General features: G+C 59.2%; 1 protein-coding gene across 1 annotated transcript in view; it reads right to left on the bottom strand.

Moving 5' to 3' along the window:
- The window catches only part of TBC1D22A (TBC1 domain family member 22A), a 147,576-nt gene that overhangs the window by 21,676 nt on the left and 106,326 nt on the right, over positions 1-19,574 (bottom strand). The window contains exon 11 of the mRNA XM_087814029.1: positions 19,407-19,534. Within this exon, the coding sequence (XP_087670155.1) occupies positions 19,407-19,534 (128 nt within the window). The remainder of the gene's footprint in view (positions 1-19,406; positions 19,535-19,574) is intronic.

The following is a 19,574-nucleotide window of genomic DNA, read 5'->3' as shown; positions in this document are numbered from 1 at the left end:
AGCAGCGAGGGTGTACTTAGGAATCGCTGCGGAACCACGGACTTGAACACGTTTACGCTTCCATCCACCGCGCAACAGTCCTTCCCACGCTCAATGTTCCCATTGCCGGCCAGCGGGAGCCCCTTTCAGCTGGGCTCCGATGTGACCCCAGGACTCGGAGAGGCCCCTGGCTTTCTCTACGACTCGTGGGCCTCGACCTGGAACCCGAGGTCTCTCCAAGGAGCCCGGTTTCTCCCGTGGGAAGGGCTGTGGAGACTGCAGGGCACGGTTTCCAGCGGCCCGATCAGCAGCGGGGGCTACAAGATACACTTTTATCCCTTTTAAAGAGAAAGCCGGGTTCATACGGAGTCTTAATTCATACTTGAGATTACAGGGTTCTTACTTATTTGATTTTATGATTGATTCTCTCATGTTGAAAACCTTAGTTCCTATATTATCGTAATTACTTGATCCCCCTAATATATGTACTTATGGTAATATGTGCGTTTGGTACCTACGTGTGTCTATAAATAACAGCTTTGAGGCAGCACTGTTATTACCGACAGTCTGAAGACTGAATAGGTTTTAAATGTCCTGGAACCTCTCTGTGCCTGGGGTGTGCCCACGAGGGCCGCTGTTTGATCGCTCACGTCTGCGTGAAGCCATTTTTCCCTGTGGGATTCTGGCGCCAACGCGACGTCGCTCGGCTCAGTTTTAATGCTAGTTTTGTTCTTGCTGTTGAAGGGCCGCTGGACAGCTCCTCGCTTGGGTCTGGTCCGGCCGTGCGGTTCCGCAAGGCAACGCTGGCCCCAGTGACAACTGAAGCAGAGTGCGAGCGGGCGCCGGGCCGCCCCGCCCCTGCGGCCCCTCCGCGGCCAGGCCTCCGCCACCGGGCTCTGGTGTATTGTTTTGCTGATGTTTCTGTTTTGTTTGTAATATAAGCAAATACACGCGTGCTCGGGAAAAGGGGTGTGTGTGTGTGTACACGCACCCCTCTGTGTGTCTGCGTGTCTGTGTACGTAGGCGCACGCGTGCCTGTGCGTGTCTGTGTGCACGTCTGTATGTGGGTGGGTGTACGTGTCTGTGTCTGCGTGTGTCTGCGTGTCTCTGTGTGTACACGCACCCCTCTGTGTGTCTGTGTGTCTGTGTACGTAGGCGCACGCGTGCCTGTGCGTGTCTGTGTGCACGTCTGTATGTGGGTGGGTGTACGTGTCTGTGTCTGCGTGTGTCTGCGTGTACACGCACGTTCACGCCCATCCTCTCCCGACCAACCAGTCAGGGTGTCTGCGTCTGGCCCCTCTGGGGAACCGCGGGGACGCACGACGGCACACAGCGCACCCGTCCCCCTGCGCCCTGCGCTGCGCCAGCCTGCGGCCCTCGCAGAGTTCCCCCAGCCCCGTGCGGGGGCACCCGCGGTGCGGCTACAAACAGGGCCGCAGCGAATACGCCATGGACACGGCGGACGCTGCTGCTCCAACACAGCTCCCGGCCCAGCAGGTGAAAGCACGAGCTCCCCCTGCGGGGTCCCTGCGCCCGCCGCTCCTCACCCACCACCAGCGCCCGCCTCCGGGCGGCGCCCAGGACAGTCGTGCCCGACGGCCCTCCGGGGCGGGAAGGCGCCGCCCGCACGACACTGTTGCACGTTCACCGTCAATGTAGCCACAAGGGTCACACTGCTCTTCTTTACCGTTGAGATAAGGGTAGATCCGCGCACGGCAGAGGGGTCCCATACCATCCACTCAGTGGGGACCACGTTTCTCGCTCACATGAACAGGACGTAACGGTCAGCTCTTTGGGGCCCTGTGCTCCCCACGTGACTCGTGGGCGATGACAGGTCCGTGGGTCCCATGCGTCACGTGTGCTGCCAGGCCCGGGCACGTCTGTCCCTGAGCGCCGAGCTCAGAGGGTTCATCCGAGCGCGACTTCAACTTCGCTGTTTAAGTGGAAGTTCATTTGGCCGACGCCGCACACTCCCCGGGGCACACGTATGTGCACGTGGACACGTGCTCCCGTGTGCATGGCTGCGACGGCCCTGGGGATTCCACACGAAGCCCGGCTGCCTCCCGTCCCATGGACAAACATTCATTCGACCACACGAGCCACGCTGTTCGGGTCCCTGGCGGCCACGCTTTCTGCCCCACGCCTCGCTCTGCCGAGGGGGACTTTGCGCTCTCGGCTACGCCATCTTCCTCTCAGACCGCGGCTTCGGGGCTCCTTACCTCCGTGACTTAGGACACGTACATTAAACACTGTCTCCTACAATGAGAGCGTGTCTTTAACTAACTTGGTATAGTTTCCCTTGGTCCTGCCGAATCGCAGTGTCATCGCTCCGGTTTGCTTCTGCTCTGGTTTGATGGGAAAGCTCTGCACACACGTCACTTCCAATCCTGCCACGTCCCCAAAAGGGGAATAAATGCTGAGAGGGAGAATTCAGGCAAAATTGGACAAATACACATTAAGGTCAGATGCAGGAAATATTCATCTAATCTGCAGGTATTTAAAATATTTTTAGTGACCTGTTTTGCTTCCAGGGAAACTTAATTCGTGACCAAACGCTCTGACGGTCCGCCCCCTCCGCCAGTCGGCACAGACAGGCAGGCGGCGGCGAGGGCTCGACAGAGCCGGAACGAGGCCGGCCACCCGCTGCTCAGGAAGACACTAACTCGCTAGGTGACTCCCCCTCAAGGCTCTGACCTGTGGAGGGGACCCCGCCCCCAACGTCTCACCTCAACTGTCCCCTCCCCCAGCTGAACAGTAGGTAGCGAAGCCGGAGCGGATTCTGAGTTAAGGACCATTCTCCACTCTGCCCGCGACGTGCATTCCATGGCTTCACGAACCCGCAGGTGGCGGAGTCGTCCCCGCCCAACGCCGTGGTCCACCCCACCCCGTGCCGCTGAGGGGCCCTCGCTGCTCGTCCTGCGCCGGGGGCAGCTCAGTCCTGTGCCCCGAGTCTCTCCGAGCAGAGGTTCCCGGGGCCGTGTGCTCCACGACCACCCTGAGGGCCGCCCGGTCAGGGGCATAGGGCACAGGAGCCAGCATGTCCAGCGCGGCCCCCGGTGACGCTGCGCGCCGGTCAAGCGTCACGCTCGGAGCAGCGTCGCCCGAACAACCCGCAGGCACGCACCTGTCCACGTCTGCACGTCCACGGTGCCACCAGCCACCCCAGGGGCTGCATCCGTGAAATGCGGCTGGTGGGACCAGGCCACTGGATTTCTCCATGTTTTTAAACCTAATTAATACTAATTTAAAGAGCCACATGTGGCTAGTGAGTGGGGCGTCTAACCCGGCAGAACACCTGGGCCAAGGATAGCGCATCCCCTCCACGTCCCCAGGCAACGCCGAGGTCGTTTTAGAAGTGGCTTTTGCTGACGTGCCCCCCGGGCACGTGTGTGTTCCCTCTCATAAGAAACCGCCGCCGCTGACACCCCGCCGTCCTGTGGAGGGCTCCGCACGCGCCCCGGGAGCGCCGGCAGCTCCCTCGTCTCAGCCGTCCTGGTGGGTGCGCGGCTCCCTGTGGTGCAACTTGCATCTCCTGCGGCTGGGGAGGCCGAGTCCTCCGCCGAGGATTTGCTGGTTTACTCACAACACCGTCCGCTGGGGAACGACTGAGTCACTGTCTGTTTTTAACGGGCGTCTGTGACGCCGAGCGGCAGGAGCTGTTCTGTGGCCCCCATCGGGGCCCTCGGTCACACGCGGGGGGCACGTTCCCTCCTGGGGCCTCCCAGCTCTTCGGGACTCTGCTGGCCCACCCTTGCGGGGTCTGCCGGCCAGCACCCCACCGCCTCCCTCACGGTAGCTTTACAGAACATCTGGAGCTCAGGACGCCGAGGCCGCCACTGGGGTGTTTTTCTTTACGAAATTTTGTAAATTTTGCTATCGTAGGTCGTATTTCCATGTACATTTCAGAATAAACTGTTAGTTTCTACAGGAAAGCTTGGTAGGAGTCTGGGGCTGCACTGACTCTAAAGGTCGATTTGGGAGAGTATTTTAATATTAAATCTTCCAATTCATAAACACAGTGTTTGTCACCATACATTTCTTCCATTCCTCTCAACAATGTTTTGCAATTTTAGTGTCAAAATCTGAAGCCCCCTTAGTTGATGTCACCCCAAGGTGTGTTTATGAATTTCACGTTATTATAAATGGTGCTGGTCCCCAAATTCCATCTTCCAGTCGTTCGTTACTAACCCGGAGGAACACAGCCGACTTTCCCAGGTTAACTGTTTCCAGCACCTCCGTTAGCTCGCCCTTCCTGGTGGGCTCCTCGGGATTTCCTGGCACGTCCCCAGCAAGGACAGGCCCGCTCTCCCCTCCCGATCCTTACACCTGTTGGCGTTTCCACTCAGGGCCGGCCCGGCCAGGCCTTCAGCACAGGAGTGAGAGCAAGCGCTCTGCTGTCAGCCTGGGGCACGTGGCTGGCTTCCCGGGGACGTGATGTGAACTTGGGGCAGGGCTGGCTTCCCGGGGATGTGATGTGAACTTGGGGCAGGGCTGGCTTCCCGGGGACATGATGTGAACTTGGGGCACGGCTGGCTTCCCGGGGACGTGACGTGAACTTGGGGCACGGCTGGCTTCCTGGGGACGTGACGTGAACTTGGGGCACGGCTGGCTTCCCGGGGACGCGATGCGAGCTGCATGCTGCACGCGCCCGCTGTGACTGAGGCAGCTGCCTCTGCTCCTGGGTTACGGACAGTTCCTGCCGCGAGCGGGTGCTGACTCCGCCTGTGTCGTCGGACGCAACCCCCCTGCTCTCGCCCGTGTCCTGGTGGCGGTTGATGATGGCGGGAACACCAAGCCAGCTGCATGCCTGGGACAAGCCCGCTTGGTCACGACAGGCTCGTTTTCACGTAGTGCCCGGCTCGATTTGCTGACGCTCCCCGAGGACCTGCTTCTTTACTAAGGGGGGCTATCGGCCGGTCACCTCCTCTCTTTCCAACGTCCTTGTCTCATTCTGGTGTCTCAGTTACGTCGACGGGTGGAGGAGATGCGCCGAGGGGCGGAGAGGAGAGATGCGCGGAGAGCGCAGGTGCCGCTCTTGACGGGCAGGGGTCTTCCGGGCTTCTTGCTTCTCGGGCAAGGCTGGGTCACCGTGCCCATCAAGGGACCTGTCCATCCCGCGGGGGCGCGGGCGCGCTCTCTCTCATTGATTTCTGCCCTCTGCATTTTTATTTCCTTCCTTCTGATCACTTGTGGGTTCATTCCCTCTTCTCTTTCAAGCTTCTAAAGATGCAAAGCAAAATTATTGACTTTATGGATTTTAAGTCTTTCTTTTCTGATGCCGAATTTACAGGAATATGTCAGCTCTCCCAGCACGGCCTTGGCTGCAACCCACAAATTCAGACGTTACTTTTTACCAGTCATTCAGTTCAAAACCTTGCACCCAAAGGTCCCTCAGAGGTGTGCCGTTGCTTTTCGGGCGCATTCCTGCTGACTTCTAACTCAGTCTGCGAGGCGAGGCAGGAAGGCCGTGTGGCTCCATCTCCTACATCCCGGGCGCGCCAGGCGCTGGGCACTGCGCGTGTGCAGGGAGGGGTGCCTGGCACTCCGGCTGTTGGACGCTGGTATTTCGGTGTCTCCTCCACCTTTACTGAGTTTTGGTCGATTCGTTTTGTCCATCACTGGGACAGAAAGTTAAAGCCTCCAGGTATGTTTGTGCTGCTGTTCCAATGACAGGAACAGCCCTTAACATCTCTGCGCTAACTGCTCAGTGTGAGCCTCCAGATTGCACAGCTGTCCATCCGAACGCGGAGCGTGGCTCTGGGTCGACCGGGACAAGGGACATCCTGCCCCGTCCCACCTGAGAGCCTGGCCTGACACGCCCTTCAGCAGCCGTCTCCCAGGCTAGCAAGGTTTCCCTCCAGCTCGCCCCGCGCCCAAGGGGCCAGCCTTGCAGGGCCCTGGCTTTACCTCAGCGCCTTAGCCCCGCACCCCCCACCTGTGAGGGGCGCACAGTCTATCTCCTGCCCCAAGTGTGTCTGGAGACCAAGCTAGAGACGGGCAGCCCTGCCCCTTCCACCTACGTTTTCTTGGGCCTGGGCCAACCCTGCTTCCCTGCACCCCAAACCCGTTTCTGGCCCGTCAGCATCTGGCAGTTCTGGGGGTTCTGTGGTATCCACACTAAAGCTCGGCCTGCTACGCAGCCGCCCCACCATCACAGCAGAGGCACGCGGACCCGCGTCCCCGGGGTGCCTAGGCTAACACAGAGGCTGCTGGTGTGCGATGGGCGAGAGGGCCGAGGTCCCAGACAGCCGGCCTAGGCTCTGGGCTGCATCTGACGGGCAGCAGGTGCCACCACGGACAACCAGGCGCGGCAGAGGGGGCAGCACCGGGTGGCAGGAGCTTCTGTGCTGGGACCAGCAGGACAACAGAGCTGGGGCACCGCTTACAGGGCCTGCTCGTCCCCGAGGAGTCAGCTCTCAGAGCCTCCAGGGAGCACCCACTAAATGTGCAAAGAAAGGGCATGAGACAGATTGTGTGCATCTGTTTTCCCAAACCCACACGAAACGTGAATTACTCACTTAAGGGGATTAGCTCAGGACAACGAAAGACACATTTCACGGCGGGCCTGCCTCTGTGCAGGACGCGGAGGTTGCCTGGGAAGGGCCGAAACGGAACTGACCACGCGTGCTGCTTCCAGAACCCCTGCGTCGTCATGGGGACGTTTCCAACCGGCCAGTCCCCTCTCCTAAGTGCCCCTGGTGGATGCAGCGACACACGTCACAGGAGAACAAATGGGACCACACGAGCCAACCTGGGCCATCTCCCCTCCCTGCTGCCTGGCTCACAGGCCGTCACCCCCGGAGAGACGAGGGACGAGGGACGAGGGACGAGGGACGAGGGGGTCGGCATCACCAGCACCAGCGCCTCTACTGCTTTACACGGGATGTCAGATCTGCACCGTTTCTCGTAATTCTGCGTTTCACAAGCCTCCCTGGAAAGTGAGGAGTGACGCGCACCACCCGCCTCAGACCGCTGCAGCGACGCCAAGGTCCCGCCTGTGCACGTTTCTTCCGCCCGCAGCCTGCGGTCTGGCTGTCGGGGTCCTTCCCTGGCCGCCCGTGGTGAGGACACAGCTTCACACGGCTCACACCGCGTGGACAGGACTCTGGAAGGCGCACGAGGGGGTGCCGGTCACGTGGGACCCCTCGGCCTCGGTGCTGGGGCGGCCCTCCCACTCCTTGCTGGGACCCACGGGGTTCCCAGCGGGCAGGCTGCACAGTGAGCTCTGGCCGAGCCAGGAAAGGCGCCAGCAGCTCAGCACCGGCCTGGGCCTCCGCACCCCGCTGCCCCCCACGGCCCGGACGACATGACGCAGCGCCGTCCCGTGAGTTCCTGGGCCACGTCCGTTTCTTCACACGTCTGCACCGCTGCCTCGACAGTCGGGGAGTCTTTCAGCCTCATTTTTCCTGGAATAATTTCTTATCCGTCATTTTTATGGCAGCATTAAATTTTAAGAGAGGATTGAGAGGGATAGGAAATCTATTGCATAGACCAACCCCAAAAGAAAGCCTTTAATAAATTTAGAACGTTCCATTTCACATTCAGATCTGACCCAGACCCAGAAAGCTTTCTTCCTGGCCCAGAGCCATCCGTCCTTCATGCTGTGTGGGGCAGCCTGCAGCCAGGAGTGGGCTCCGCACGGCCCTCGAGACGCAGCGCCGAGGCACAGCCGCGGCGGCCGGAGGACAGGGCCGCACCGCCCCCGGAACAAGCTCCGCCAGGTGCTCCCAAGTGCGCCCTACAGGACACCAGGCGCTTCAGACTGGGGCGCCAGGCACCCTCCACCTACCACGCAGGCCACTGGAGTCAGTGCAGGCCCTGTGCAGGGCGCAGCCCAGAGGCCAGCCGGGCAGTGCTACCCAGGAGGCTCCTGGCCCAGCGTGCAGCGGGTGGCAGCGGGTGGCAGCGGGGGCACTGCTGCCCCACAGGTGCCCACAGGGTTAGGCAACGCGCTGGGGGCCAGAGGAACAGCGGAAACCACCCTGCTGCACTCGGTACCTCACTTCCGCTGAACGTGGGGCCAGGCTCTGCCCTGCTGAGGGTCACCACCGTCGTGAGGACAGCTTAGTGGCTCCTTTCAGACTCAACACGGCTGCCTCGGGCCACAGAGCCGGCGAGGGAGTGGGGTGGTCTGGGCTTAGTATGGTCCTGCCACCCGCCAGCAGCTGGGCAGCCTCTCTCTCCTCCTAATTCCCAGGGAGGCTGGGCGCCCTCCCCACCAGTCCTCTGCCCCGCCAGCCCCTCCACGTCCACACCTGTCTGCCTGCACCAGGGGCCTCTGGACCCACGAGGCACCTGCCCACCTTGAGATGCCAGCTTTTAGACAGTAACACTCTTACAGTCCCGGGGACGCAGGGTCACTCCCCGCATGAGCCCCAGCACAGCAGCCGGTCTCGGGGAAGGATGCTGGGCCCAGCACACACACACACTCACAGCCCAGCACGGCACAACCGCTCCTGCCCTCACACACGGAGTGACGGACAGAGACACTGTCTGCACCACGCTGGCTCCCTGAGCTCAGAGATCCAAATGTACTCATGGGGCCGAGCCGGCTGGTTGTCCTCTTTCCCAGAATCCCATGAACCACGGCCACAGAGCAGACACCGCGCTTCCAGGCAGACGGCTCCGATCTCAGGCGACTAGTTGGCGGGTGTCATTCAGAAGGAAACAGCGGAAACGGCAGGTTGGAGCCTTTGCCTCTGACCTTGAGCTGAGGGTTTCCCGTTTCTATTTGGAGACCATAAAAGCAGAGAAAATGGGTGCAGCCAACCCCGGGCTGGGCAGGCCAGAGCAGACCCGGAGTCCAGCACCTCAGGGGGCAGGGGACAGTGGCCAATGCCATCACCAAAAAGCAACAGGACCGTCATGAACTGACCGAAGGTCACACAAGCAGCTCACAGACTCGCAGGATCTGGTGGGAAGACTGAGTGCTGACCCGTCATGGCTTTCTGGCAGGAATGTCCCTCGGCTGAGCCCCAGAGCTCCACTGGAAAACGGGGCCGGGGCCTGAGGGGTGATGGGGCCACAGGAGCTGACATGTGCTGCGGGCCATGACAGCAGCTGGCACGTGTGGGTTCTTGGACAAAGGGGATTTTTCTTATTATGGTTTTTACTCTTTTCTCCAATAGTTCAGAAGACTGACTTCTAAAATGGAAAAAAAAACTAACACCCAAGTATAGTGCTCAAATTTAACATCAATAACCTTAACAAACATTTATATGCAAGACTCCCAGGAATGGAATTGCCAGGCTGTGTCCAGTGTGGAATTCAAAGCAACAGGGCATCCCAGGAAACCGCTCAGGGGAGCAGTGCCAGGATCTGGGATGGGGGCACAACCGCTCCTCCCAGCAGAGCCTCTGACACGGTAGGGGCGGCGTTCACCCGGGGTCAGGCCCTGTGGATTCACACGCGTGTGTCTGACAGGTCACACGGCACGGGGCTGGTGCACCTCGGGCAGGGCAGGAAGTTTCTGCTAAATCACCTGCTCCCGAGAACTGTGACCGCAGTGCTCAGCCTGGGCTCCGGGGGGCGCCTTCCACCAGGGCCGATTCCACCAACAGCAGGCTGGTGCGCAGGCTCACCTTCTGGATCAAATTTGCAATAAAGTAACGCCAACCTGTGGATTCTTTGCTGGAACTTTCAGTGAGATCTCAATGCCGGGAATCCACCAGGTAATTGAGTCAAATGAGCTCCTCTAAAAACTTGCTTTTGCAACTTTTGTTGTATTATTAGACTTTGCAATAGGAGTTATTTTAACAATGTACAATGTAATTAGCCACTTAATATCATTAAGAAAATTTATGAGCCTTTTTGAGTTGAAAAACAGCCCAAAATGGTATTTATTAGTTATCCGGGGCTAAAAATAGGACCCTACTGCCTCAGCGAACCACGTTTAAAAAAATGTACAGTCACAAATAATATGTCTAATTACGTATTAAACTAATTCCTGCCTTCACCTTTTGAATTTCTAAACTCTCTACCTCATGTATCATTTTAATTGTTTTTCCAGTTCACTCCCAGGGAAACCGGCTGATGGAGAATTAATTATGGCCCAATGGAGAGGCTGCCGGCACTGTTCCTGACACAATCGGAGCCCTGGCCTCATTTGCATGTCTCCTTTCATTCCAAACAATGGCACTGCTGAGATTTTGGCATGAAATTGTGAGCTCATTAAAGAGGACACTATCATATCCATTTCCACAGATATTCATCCATTATCACATTTCCCTGCGACACGAGCGGGTGAAGAGAGAGCAGCGGGCGAGGGCGCCACCCGTCCGCCCGAGGACAGGGTTGGAGACCACTCAAGCCTGGGGCAGACCCCAGGAAGGCGGGCACTCTGGGTGGCGGGAGGCTGCGGCGGGCAGCCATGCGAGGCCCCTGCATGCCCTCCTCAGCTATGCCTCATGCCCCACGGCACCCCAAGGAACAGCACCCAGGGGAGTACCAGTTCCCCTGCTGCCTGGCACAAGGGGCTCAAGGGCACCACACTTCCCCACCCTGAGCACGGGGTGACCTGTTTCCTGTATCTGGGGTGTTTCTCTCTATTCTGAGAAGCGACCATGAGCTTCACACATACGCACACCTTGGGCTTATTTACCTGCTGGAGCTGTTCCCAAAAAGTTGGGGTGTCACAATGACAACCTTTCTGAAGTCAGTCACCTCCCTGAATTGTCCTCAACAAACTCCTGTCCTTCCCATCCTGTCCGTGTGACACCGCCAAGTGCAGGAGGCCCACTTTTCCCTGATCCTGTGTCCATTGGGCATGGTCCCAAGGTGTGTCAAAGTCCTCTAGCTCTGTGGGTCCACAATGGGCTCAGCATTTCCCCGGACTCCTCCACCCACCAGCAGGCCGGCCAAGGACCTCCGAGCAGAACTCAAGGTGCTGAGGAGCCACGGCCTCCTCACCTGAGACCCAAGGGCATTCATGGAGGGTGAGACACCAGTAACCAGCTGCTTCCTGCACCCGGGGAACCAGATCGGGCCCTAGGAGCCTGGCTCCACCAGGGAGGGCTCCGGGCAGAGCAGCATGGCCTCCTTCCTCCTCAGCTCATGCAGAGTCAGAGACCCCCAACCTCACAGGCCCTAGGACCAGAGGGAAAGGCTGAGGTCCCCTGCAGAGACCCGTCAATCGGCTCGGCCTTCTAAGGGAAGGCCCTGCTCAGTCTCCATGGAGAACCACAGCAGCAGAAGGGAATCCTGAGCAGCACTCGTCTCTCGCCCCAGCCTCCCTGCAGGTCCAAGCGGCCGGCCTGGCGACAGGAGAAGCCCCTCAGAGGTCGCGGCGCACCTGCTCTGGGGAGAAGGCCAGCCACTGAGCAGGGCCCGCGCCTGTGCTGGCAACTTTGGAGATGGAGATGGAACACTTTAAATTCTCACGTCACTGAGGAGCCAAAATCAGGCTCAAAAGCAACCGTAATTTGTAAGTGAGAGCGCTCTCGTTTAATGAAACACTGATGCAGCCCCTAGGAACGGCCTCTTCACAGTGATGGAGATGAGCGGGCACAGTGCACCCTTCCAAAGGCACGTCGGCTGCAAGGAGGAAATTAAAGACACTTGGAGAGTTAACATTTATTCTGGGTGAATTTTAATTAACAGTTCATGCCTGACACCTCAAGCACCAGGCCCCGCAGTGACTGCGAGTGCCCGAGTGCCCGGGGCTCCAGCGCCCCCCGCAGGGTGACGGCGACAGCGGGAAGGGGCAGCTCTCCCCCACTGGGCAGGTCAGCCCCAAAGCCCCGGCGGCTGCTTCGTGACGGTGCACTCACCAGTAAGAAAGAAATTTCTCCCTGAAAACGTGCTACCAATTCTGTACGGAAACAAAATGCCACCGGGTGAAACGGATCAGGCAGAACCATTTACTCCTCCCCAGCATCAACCACCACGCTGAGCCTAACAGCCCAGGCTGTGCGGACACTGGACAGGGACGTCCACGGCTTGGTCCTGCGTTCATTGGCACACGCGTGGCCCCGCGCGCACAGGTGCCGGTAAGGAGCAGAGCCTGGCCTGTTCCGTGTGCCGATCAGCACGGCAGGGCCAGTGACGCTGCCGCGAGCCGGGGCCGGCAGCAGCTCTCGCCCCAATCCTAGCCTGGGGCCGTGAGCCTGGCCGCACTGGGAAGCAGGGTCTCTGCAGGCGGAGCGAAGGTGAGGTCACGGGGAGGAGGCAGACTCCTAATGGTGGCCGAGTCCTCACAAGAGGGGACGAGAAGGGGGTTGGCGCAGGCAGCATGGCAGGGCACATGTGACGAAAAGGCGGAGACTTGAGTGACGCGGCTGCAAGCCAAGGACGCCCAGGACTGCAGGTGACACTGGAGCCAGGGGAGCGGCAGGGGCAGCTTCCCCCCAGAGCCTCGGGCAGGAGCCAGCCCTGCCGACACCCGGACCTCACCCCGTGGCCTCCAGGACTGCGGGGAAGTGATGCCACTTTAGGCTGTTTGTGGTTACTGAGCCCGAGAAAACCACCACACAACACCCCATCCTGCCCCTGCCTCAGCTTTCCCTGGGGACTGTGCTCCCCAGTATTTCCAGGGCTCCCTCCCTGGAGTATCCCAAGGATATGGTCCCTCCCGGAGTATCCCTGCGGGCTGCCCTCTCTCCATCTGGGAGACGAGGTCTCACTTTCACTTCTGGGCTCTGGGGCTGGCCGGGCTGAGCTACATGCCCCCAAACCTTCCAGGAGCGCGTTAGGGGCTCTGTCAGCCCGGGGCAGCCCAACCTCTCAGGGGCAGCAGGCGGGGAGTCTGACCCTCCCGCCAGCCCCACAGAAGCGGTTCGAGGTGCAGCTCAGGGAAGACATTTCTCAAACCAGACTCACCCAGACGTCAGGGGAAAGACACAGGCCCATTGTGAGAAACACCGCAGGACCCTCACCAGCCCCACAATGCAGGCACCGTGCTGAGTGCTCTCTTATTGTTGGGGCGTCTGAGAGCAGACCTCAGACCCCAACCAAGTCGCCAGTGGCCCACACCACCTCCTAAAGAAGACAGGCCGTGTGCACGTGCAGGCACTGGGCACGACCCACAGCCGGAGAGGATCTGAGGCCCACACAGGCCCATGGGCTCGCCCAGGGCCACTGAGCAACACTCCGGAGGAGCCGGGTCTGAGCCCAGGCCCGGGTCAGAGAGGGAAGCCTGCCAGCGCCTTGCTCCCCCGACCCCACACCCCCAGCAAATGACTGACAACTGACAGTCGGGGCTGAGAGGGACAGGCAGACACACGAGTGTACAAGGAGTAACCCACTCGGCCAGGGAACAAAGCCCGGCTCTGAGGTCACAGCAGGGGGGCGCTGTGTCCCCAGTGTCCCCCAGAAGAAAGCTGCCACCACAAAGCCCTCAGCTGGATGCTGAAAGGTTAGAACAGGCTGATTAAATTGCATTTGCATATGTATTTCCACTTTTGAATACTCAAGAAATAAAAATTTGCAATTTTTTAATAACGTGGACTTATGCATATTTAGATATTTCTTTGTGTGGAGCTGCTTGCTTTGTTCACCGACGGGCCAGAAGATGCCCCCTGGAAGAGGGCTCTGATCAGCACCAGGACCCGCCCCGCGCGGGCCGCTCAGACTGGCTGCTCCTGAGGCTTCCCGGTACCGCAGGGCCGGGCGGTGCCTGGCAAAGAGGGTGCTCAAGATGGAACCAGACAGGTCCCGTGAGCTGGGGCGCTTGTCCACTGCGTCCGAAAGTCACTCTGAGAAAAACCATCACCCTTATTGCACTGAGCACTCCCTCCAGGGAGATCAGGGTCAACCCACCCCACCCTCGGCCCACAGACTGTGCTGGACGGGCGATGGGGGTGGGGGTCCTCTTCCCTCTAAAGTTCCTGCAGCAGCTGATGAAGAACTAAAAGGCTGTGCGAGCAGGTGGGCAGTGCAGGGGGCCTGCTGGGAGTGGGCTGGGGGCTATGGGCCCAGGCAGGAGAGCCAGCCCCAGGCACCTCTGAGGGATCACTCTGGGCCCAGGCAGATGGCCGCCTTCTCCCTGTGGTCATTAACTAAAGGTCACAGGAAATTGGGCTGCAGACCTTGTCACTCAGGACACACCAGGCCAAGCTCCTGACAGCAACCTCAGGTTAACTTCCACTTTCTCATTTCTCCCCAGCACATAAGGGGAAGGTAATTACCAGGCGGCACCAACCTCAGAGGAGTCTATAAATCCCAGGCTCACTTACATGGAGCAACAGGTGCCCCTGGCACAGAGGGCAGTGAGGATCGCCCTGCCGACCCCGTCAGGGCATTCCTAGGTGGCAGAGACAGGTGAGGACATGGCTATTCTAATTCAATGTCCCTGTGCTCCCATGGGTGCTGTGGGGGCTGTGGGTGCTGCAGGGCACAGGGTGGGTGGGGCGGCAGTGGAGAAAGGGTTCCCAGTGCCCTCTGGGACCCTATCTCCCCCATCCCGCCTGAGGCCTGGCAGTGCCATCATCACACATGCCTACCCTGCCCTTTGCCCTGTGCTCTCTGCCCTCTGCCTGGTACGGGGGCACAGTCTCAGCAAGAGAGAAACCAGGTGTGCTGGGGCCACACCCAGGCCGCCCCTCCCGGCCCTCGCTGGACCCACTGCAGCACACCCGCCTCGGGAGCACAGGGGACCGCACCCGTATCTGTGCAGTGACCGAGGGCCAGCAGAGAGCCAAGGTCACCTGACAACATTGTCCAGGACAACACTGCCCGGGCCTGGGTGACGTCAGAAGCGCTCAGTAATAAAATGGCCCGTGCACCCCATCTGAGTGGCAGGCTCACCCCAGGCGTCCACGGTCACCTGCCTACAGGAGCTGGCTCCCAGACCACTCCTCCCGGAGCAGCGGCCAGACCCGGGCAGCTGGGGCAGCCTCAGCCAGGGCCCTCCTGCTTCCTTGATCTTCTTTTATCCCCGGGGCCAAAAGCCATCCGCTCCCTCGTGTAAGGGTCGGGGGTGAGTCCTTTCACCCACTTCCACAGAGAAAGTCCAGCTTGACGGGCCTGGGGGAGGCAGGCAGGGCAATGCCGGTGAGAGCACTCAGACCACCGGTGGGGACAGAGCCTGGCTCTGGACAGAGGTCCTCCTGGGGCTGTGAACACGACAGTCAGCTGACTGAGCAGCAAAAAGAGGGCAGAGCCTGAGCCACCCCCACCCCACCCTCCCAGCCTGGGGAGCACGTGGACACTGAGCGAGATGCTGAAGGGCCACGTGCCGACCGGCAGCCTTGCTGGCCCACAGCCACGCTGCTCGGCTCCTGGGTCACAGCAACAGGGAGCAGCGACGCCCACGTGGCCAGGGGCCTAACTCTGACTTCCTGCCCCTCACAGGAGCCGCCTGCCCGGTGTGCACAAGCAACACCTCACCGATGCCCAGCAGTGATCCCACGGCAAGCTCTGGAGCAAGCTTGTCCACAGCTATGCGGGCGGGCCCTGCTGAGCTAGGACATGGATTCTGCTCCACTAGAGTCCAAGGGGCCGCAGACAAGCGTCCACTGGGGCTCTGGGAAATGTCCAAACACCTCCTTTCCTTTAGACAGGACCCAGTCCCCCTGGATCACAGGAGGCAATTCAGAACTTCACTGGGATGAAACACCCAACAGACTGACGGCCCTCATGCCACCTCCCTCACGTGGCATGTGCTGGGGCCCGGGGTCTGCTTAGGGCCCTGCGCAGTGCCCTGCCTCAGGAGGTGGCGCCCCAGATGGGCAGTGTGTGAGTGACCAGGTTCAAGGCCGAGGGCGACAAGCTCCCTGCTTCCTGTTCTGTGACTGACAGCACCCACGGAGTGGCGACTGAGACGCGCTTTGGGATGGGGCAGTGGAGGTGTCTTAACCAGAAAGCGGTGGCCTCTGATCCCGCCAGGAGGAATTTAATAAAAGCCTGGAACTGCATGAAGCCATCCTGCACCACTCACTGGGCAGAAGAAAGTTTCCCTACCCTTGAAGTAAAATCACTGTGCTGTGGCGCCCTCAGCGCCCCTCATTTAGAGGGGGCACCATCCCCTCCCACAAGGGCAGTCCCATCCCACCCCTGGCCACAGGGCCTGGGTAGTGCACGTTTCAACGAGTTAAAATTATGTCTAAAAACCAGCTCCTTGGTGACATTTTTCAAGTGCTGAACAGCCCCCCTGTGCCCAGAGACCACCGTAGGGCACTCCATCTTCCAGAACCTTTTACTGGGTCGCTGCTCTGGAGTCTCTCTGACGTCCGTGACCTCACACAGCCCAGTTTCCCCTCCTCCCCTGCTCCCCTGAGGCCCCTGGGCCACGCTCACGGGTTTCCTTCTTTTTTACCTGGATGATATTCCTGTGCGCATGTGTGCGTGTTTATGTGTGTATGTGTGTGTGTACATGTGTGTGCCTGACTGTGGGTGTGGACGTGGGTGTGCATGAGTGTGGGTGTGGACGTGTGTGTGTGTGTACGCGTGTGCGCATGAGTGTGGACATGTGTGTACGTGTGTGTGCGTGGGTGTGGGTATGTACATGTATGTGCCTGGGTGTGGGTGTGGGTGGGTGTGTAAGCGTGTGAACGTGTGTGTACTACAGTCACCCATTCATCACTGACAGACAGGCTGTTTCCACATCTTGGCTACTGTGAGTAGAGCTGCTATGAACACGGAGTGAGGTATCTCTCTCAGATAATTCCCTTTCCTTTGGATAAACAAACTCAGCACACTGCAGGATGAAAAAGTCAACGTACAAAACTCAGCTGCGTTTCTGCGCACTAACTGAACTGCGGAAAGAGAACCTGAGAAAACAACCCCACTTACAAATGCAGCACCAACAGTACAATACGTGGGAGCACGTTCCCCCGAGGAGGGGGGTGATCTGTGCACTGGCCACTGAACACGCTAACAAATGAAGACGCCCGGCGTCCACGGACTGGAGAAATTTACCCTGTGAATCGTCCATGCTGCCCCAGCGACCTACAGGCCCAGTGAGTCCCATCCAAGCCGGTGGCATTTCCCAGCACTAGAGAGCAAACTCAACTCTGTGGAACCCCGACGACCCCACACAGCCAGGCGACCCTGAGCCCACTGACTTTCCGATGCCCCTCAGCACAAACAGACACTGTGGTCTCCTGCCCTTCAGGAAATCTGTATCTCTCGACCCCTCCGCGCCCGTCTCCTCCCCCACTGGTCCTGCAGTGGACGTCCTTTCACTCACAAGAAAAGGAAGCAGCAGCATCCAGACAACAGGACACATCCCTCCAGGACCGCCCTGCCTGCCTTCGGACACGCCTCTGGGGCGGGCCCAGCCGCCACTGCTCTACGGCCCCCTTCTGTTCAGGTGTCGGGAACGGGCCTCCGTGGGCTGCTGTGCCCGCCTCCGACACGGGGCTCCTGCCCACGGGACCTGGCTTCTGTTACCGCTGCCTGTCACCCGAGCAGGAGCAGACAGGGGCGCCAGACATGAACTTGCCTAAACCCTGGTCTGCTAATCACGTCCTGTCTACCAGGCGCCTGGTACTTAAGGATAAAACTATAGTTATTTATTTATTTAAATATATTTGATTGATTTCAGAGAGAGGAAGGGAAAGGAGGGAGAGAGAGAGAGAGACATCAATGATGAGAGAGTCAATGATCGGCTGCCTCCTGCACGCCCCCCACTGGGTACTGAGCCTGCAACCCGGGCATGTGTCTTGACCGGGAATCGAACCGGGATCTCCTGGATCCTAGGTCGATGCTCAACTGCTGAGCCACACCGGGCCGGGCAAAACCGTGTTTATTTTGATGAGATGAGAATGTGGGGATTCCTGCTGGCGTTCAGAAGACAATGTCATCGCCTCCCTGTCACCGCCATGCCTGCTCTCACGCACTGGACGGCGATCCTGCTGGCCTCCTTACGGCCACAGGCCAAGCGTGTCAGGGAAGGGCTGACGGAAGAGCAGCACAGGCAACCGGAGCCCGCCGTGGTAGACAGGGATGCTGCGGGGCCAGGAACGAGGCGCTCAGCCCCACAGCTGCACTGCGCAGCCAAGGAAACTCGCCCAGAGCTCCTCTCACTCAGTCCTCAAAGCCCAGGCACCGGCGGCTGAGGAGGGTGATGCATCCCCGCGGGCCAGGGCTGGGGGCAGAGGAAAGTGCACTGGGCCATGTGGAGGCCGCAAAGCCCGTTCCCTCAGCCGAGACCCTGGAGCTGGAGAGCCACGCCGCCCCGGCAGCCACACCAGGGCCAGGGCCAGGGTGGATCATGCTCTGCACTGGGAAGCATGGGCCACCTCCCTGCTGTTGGGCAATTTCTGATTGTGAGTTTTCATGCTTGAGATAACGCACTCCATTCACTCTGTGCCACTATCTAGTCCAGGGCCCGGGACAGATTAGGTGCTTATCAATAACCTTTGTGGACACACATCCCCAAGGCGCCTGCAGGGCTAAAGAGCCCAAAACCTGTGGCCCAGCTAATGCACACTCGGGTTAGGGGAGAGTGGTTGCCAGGTGCCATCCTGTGATCACTGTGCACTCCCAGTGCCAAAGATGTGACACAATTTCATGGTTACCTGGGCCTGTAAAATAAAAATACTCCCGTTTTTAAGATGTGAGAGGGTTTATGACCAGGGGACATCAGTTCAGGAATGAGTCCACAGTACAAATGAGGCAATTCATGACAAAAGTTAATTTCAGGAAAATTAACTCAGTAAAGATGCCACACCTGCACTTAAATTTTAATACCTATCAGGTGTCTTGGCGAGTGGAGGACCTAGACACAGTCCATGCCCTGGCTCCTCACAATGTGATGGACGTGACACCTAGCTCACCCGACGCCTAGTTCACCTGACACCTAGTTCGCCCGTATATGATGGGGACTGTCACAGGAGCTCTGCACTCAGCGAGAGGCGAGTCCTGAACAGCCTGGCCCAGCACAGATGGGCAGCACTCTCGATTTAGGGGAGATTAAGTTGTTCCCAAGATGCTCCCGAATCCAGCCAACAGCGCCAGGCTGTCGGCCACTTCAGCCAAACGGCCAAGGAACGGCTTTATGTCCCAGTAAACATTAGTGCCCAGGAGTTCTGTAGCTGCCAGGAACCTAGAAACTCAAAAACTGTGACCTCCCGACTCACGAGAGAGGAGAGATGTCACATTGCACCAACTGTCGGTGAGTTTTAAAATCTTTATTATAAGCACCTCGGAACACAGGCACCGTGAGTGTGAGTGTAGAGTGAGAGTGTGAATGCTGTGGCGGATGTGGCTCAGACCCACAGACCCACAACCACAGTCCAGAGTGTTTGCGCCATCCCCCCACCCAGTACCCGCGCCACATGGAAACCGTGAGTGAGCACGAGGAGGGACCCTACGCAGCGCAGCTGGAGTGAAGCTCAGCCACAAACACAGCAAGAAGCTCTTTCCCTGCTTTACACCTACTCAGACGATGAGACAGCGCAAACAAACCCTATAGGACGCAGACCGACCAAGAGCCGCTCTCAAGGCCGCACCGAGCCACACAGACCCGAGCAGGGCGCAGAGCTCACCTGGTAGGTGTCCCACAGGCGGATGGTGCAGCGCAGGGGCACCTCCCTCATCAGCAGGTTGTTCATCCAGCGGAAGGCGAACTGCAGGTACCTCACCTCATGCTGCTCCAGGTGCCGGTGGACTTGCTCTGTGAGATACAAACACAGGGCTGTCAGGAGGCACCTCGT

Source organism: Miniopterus natalensis, chromosome 2, assembly GCF_054644295.1.
Source record: "Miniopterus natalensis isolate mMinNat1 chromosome 2, mMinNat1.hap1, whole genome shotgun sequence".
NCBI classification, from domain to species: domain Eukaryota; kingdom Metazoa; phylum Chordata; class Mammalia; order Chiroptera; family Miniopteridae; genus Miniopterus; species Miniopterus natalensis.
This window is presented reverse-complemented; position numbering and strand designations above follow the sequence as displayed.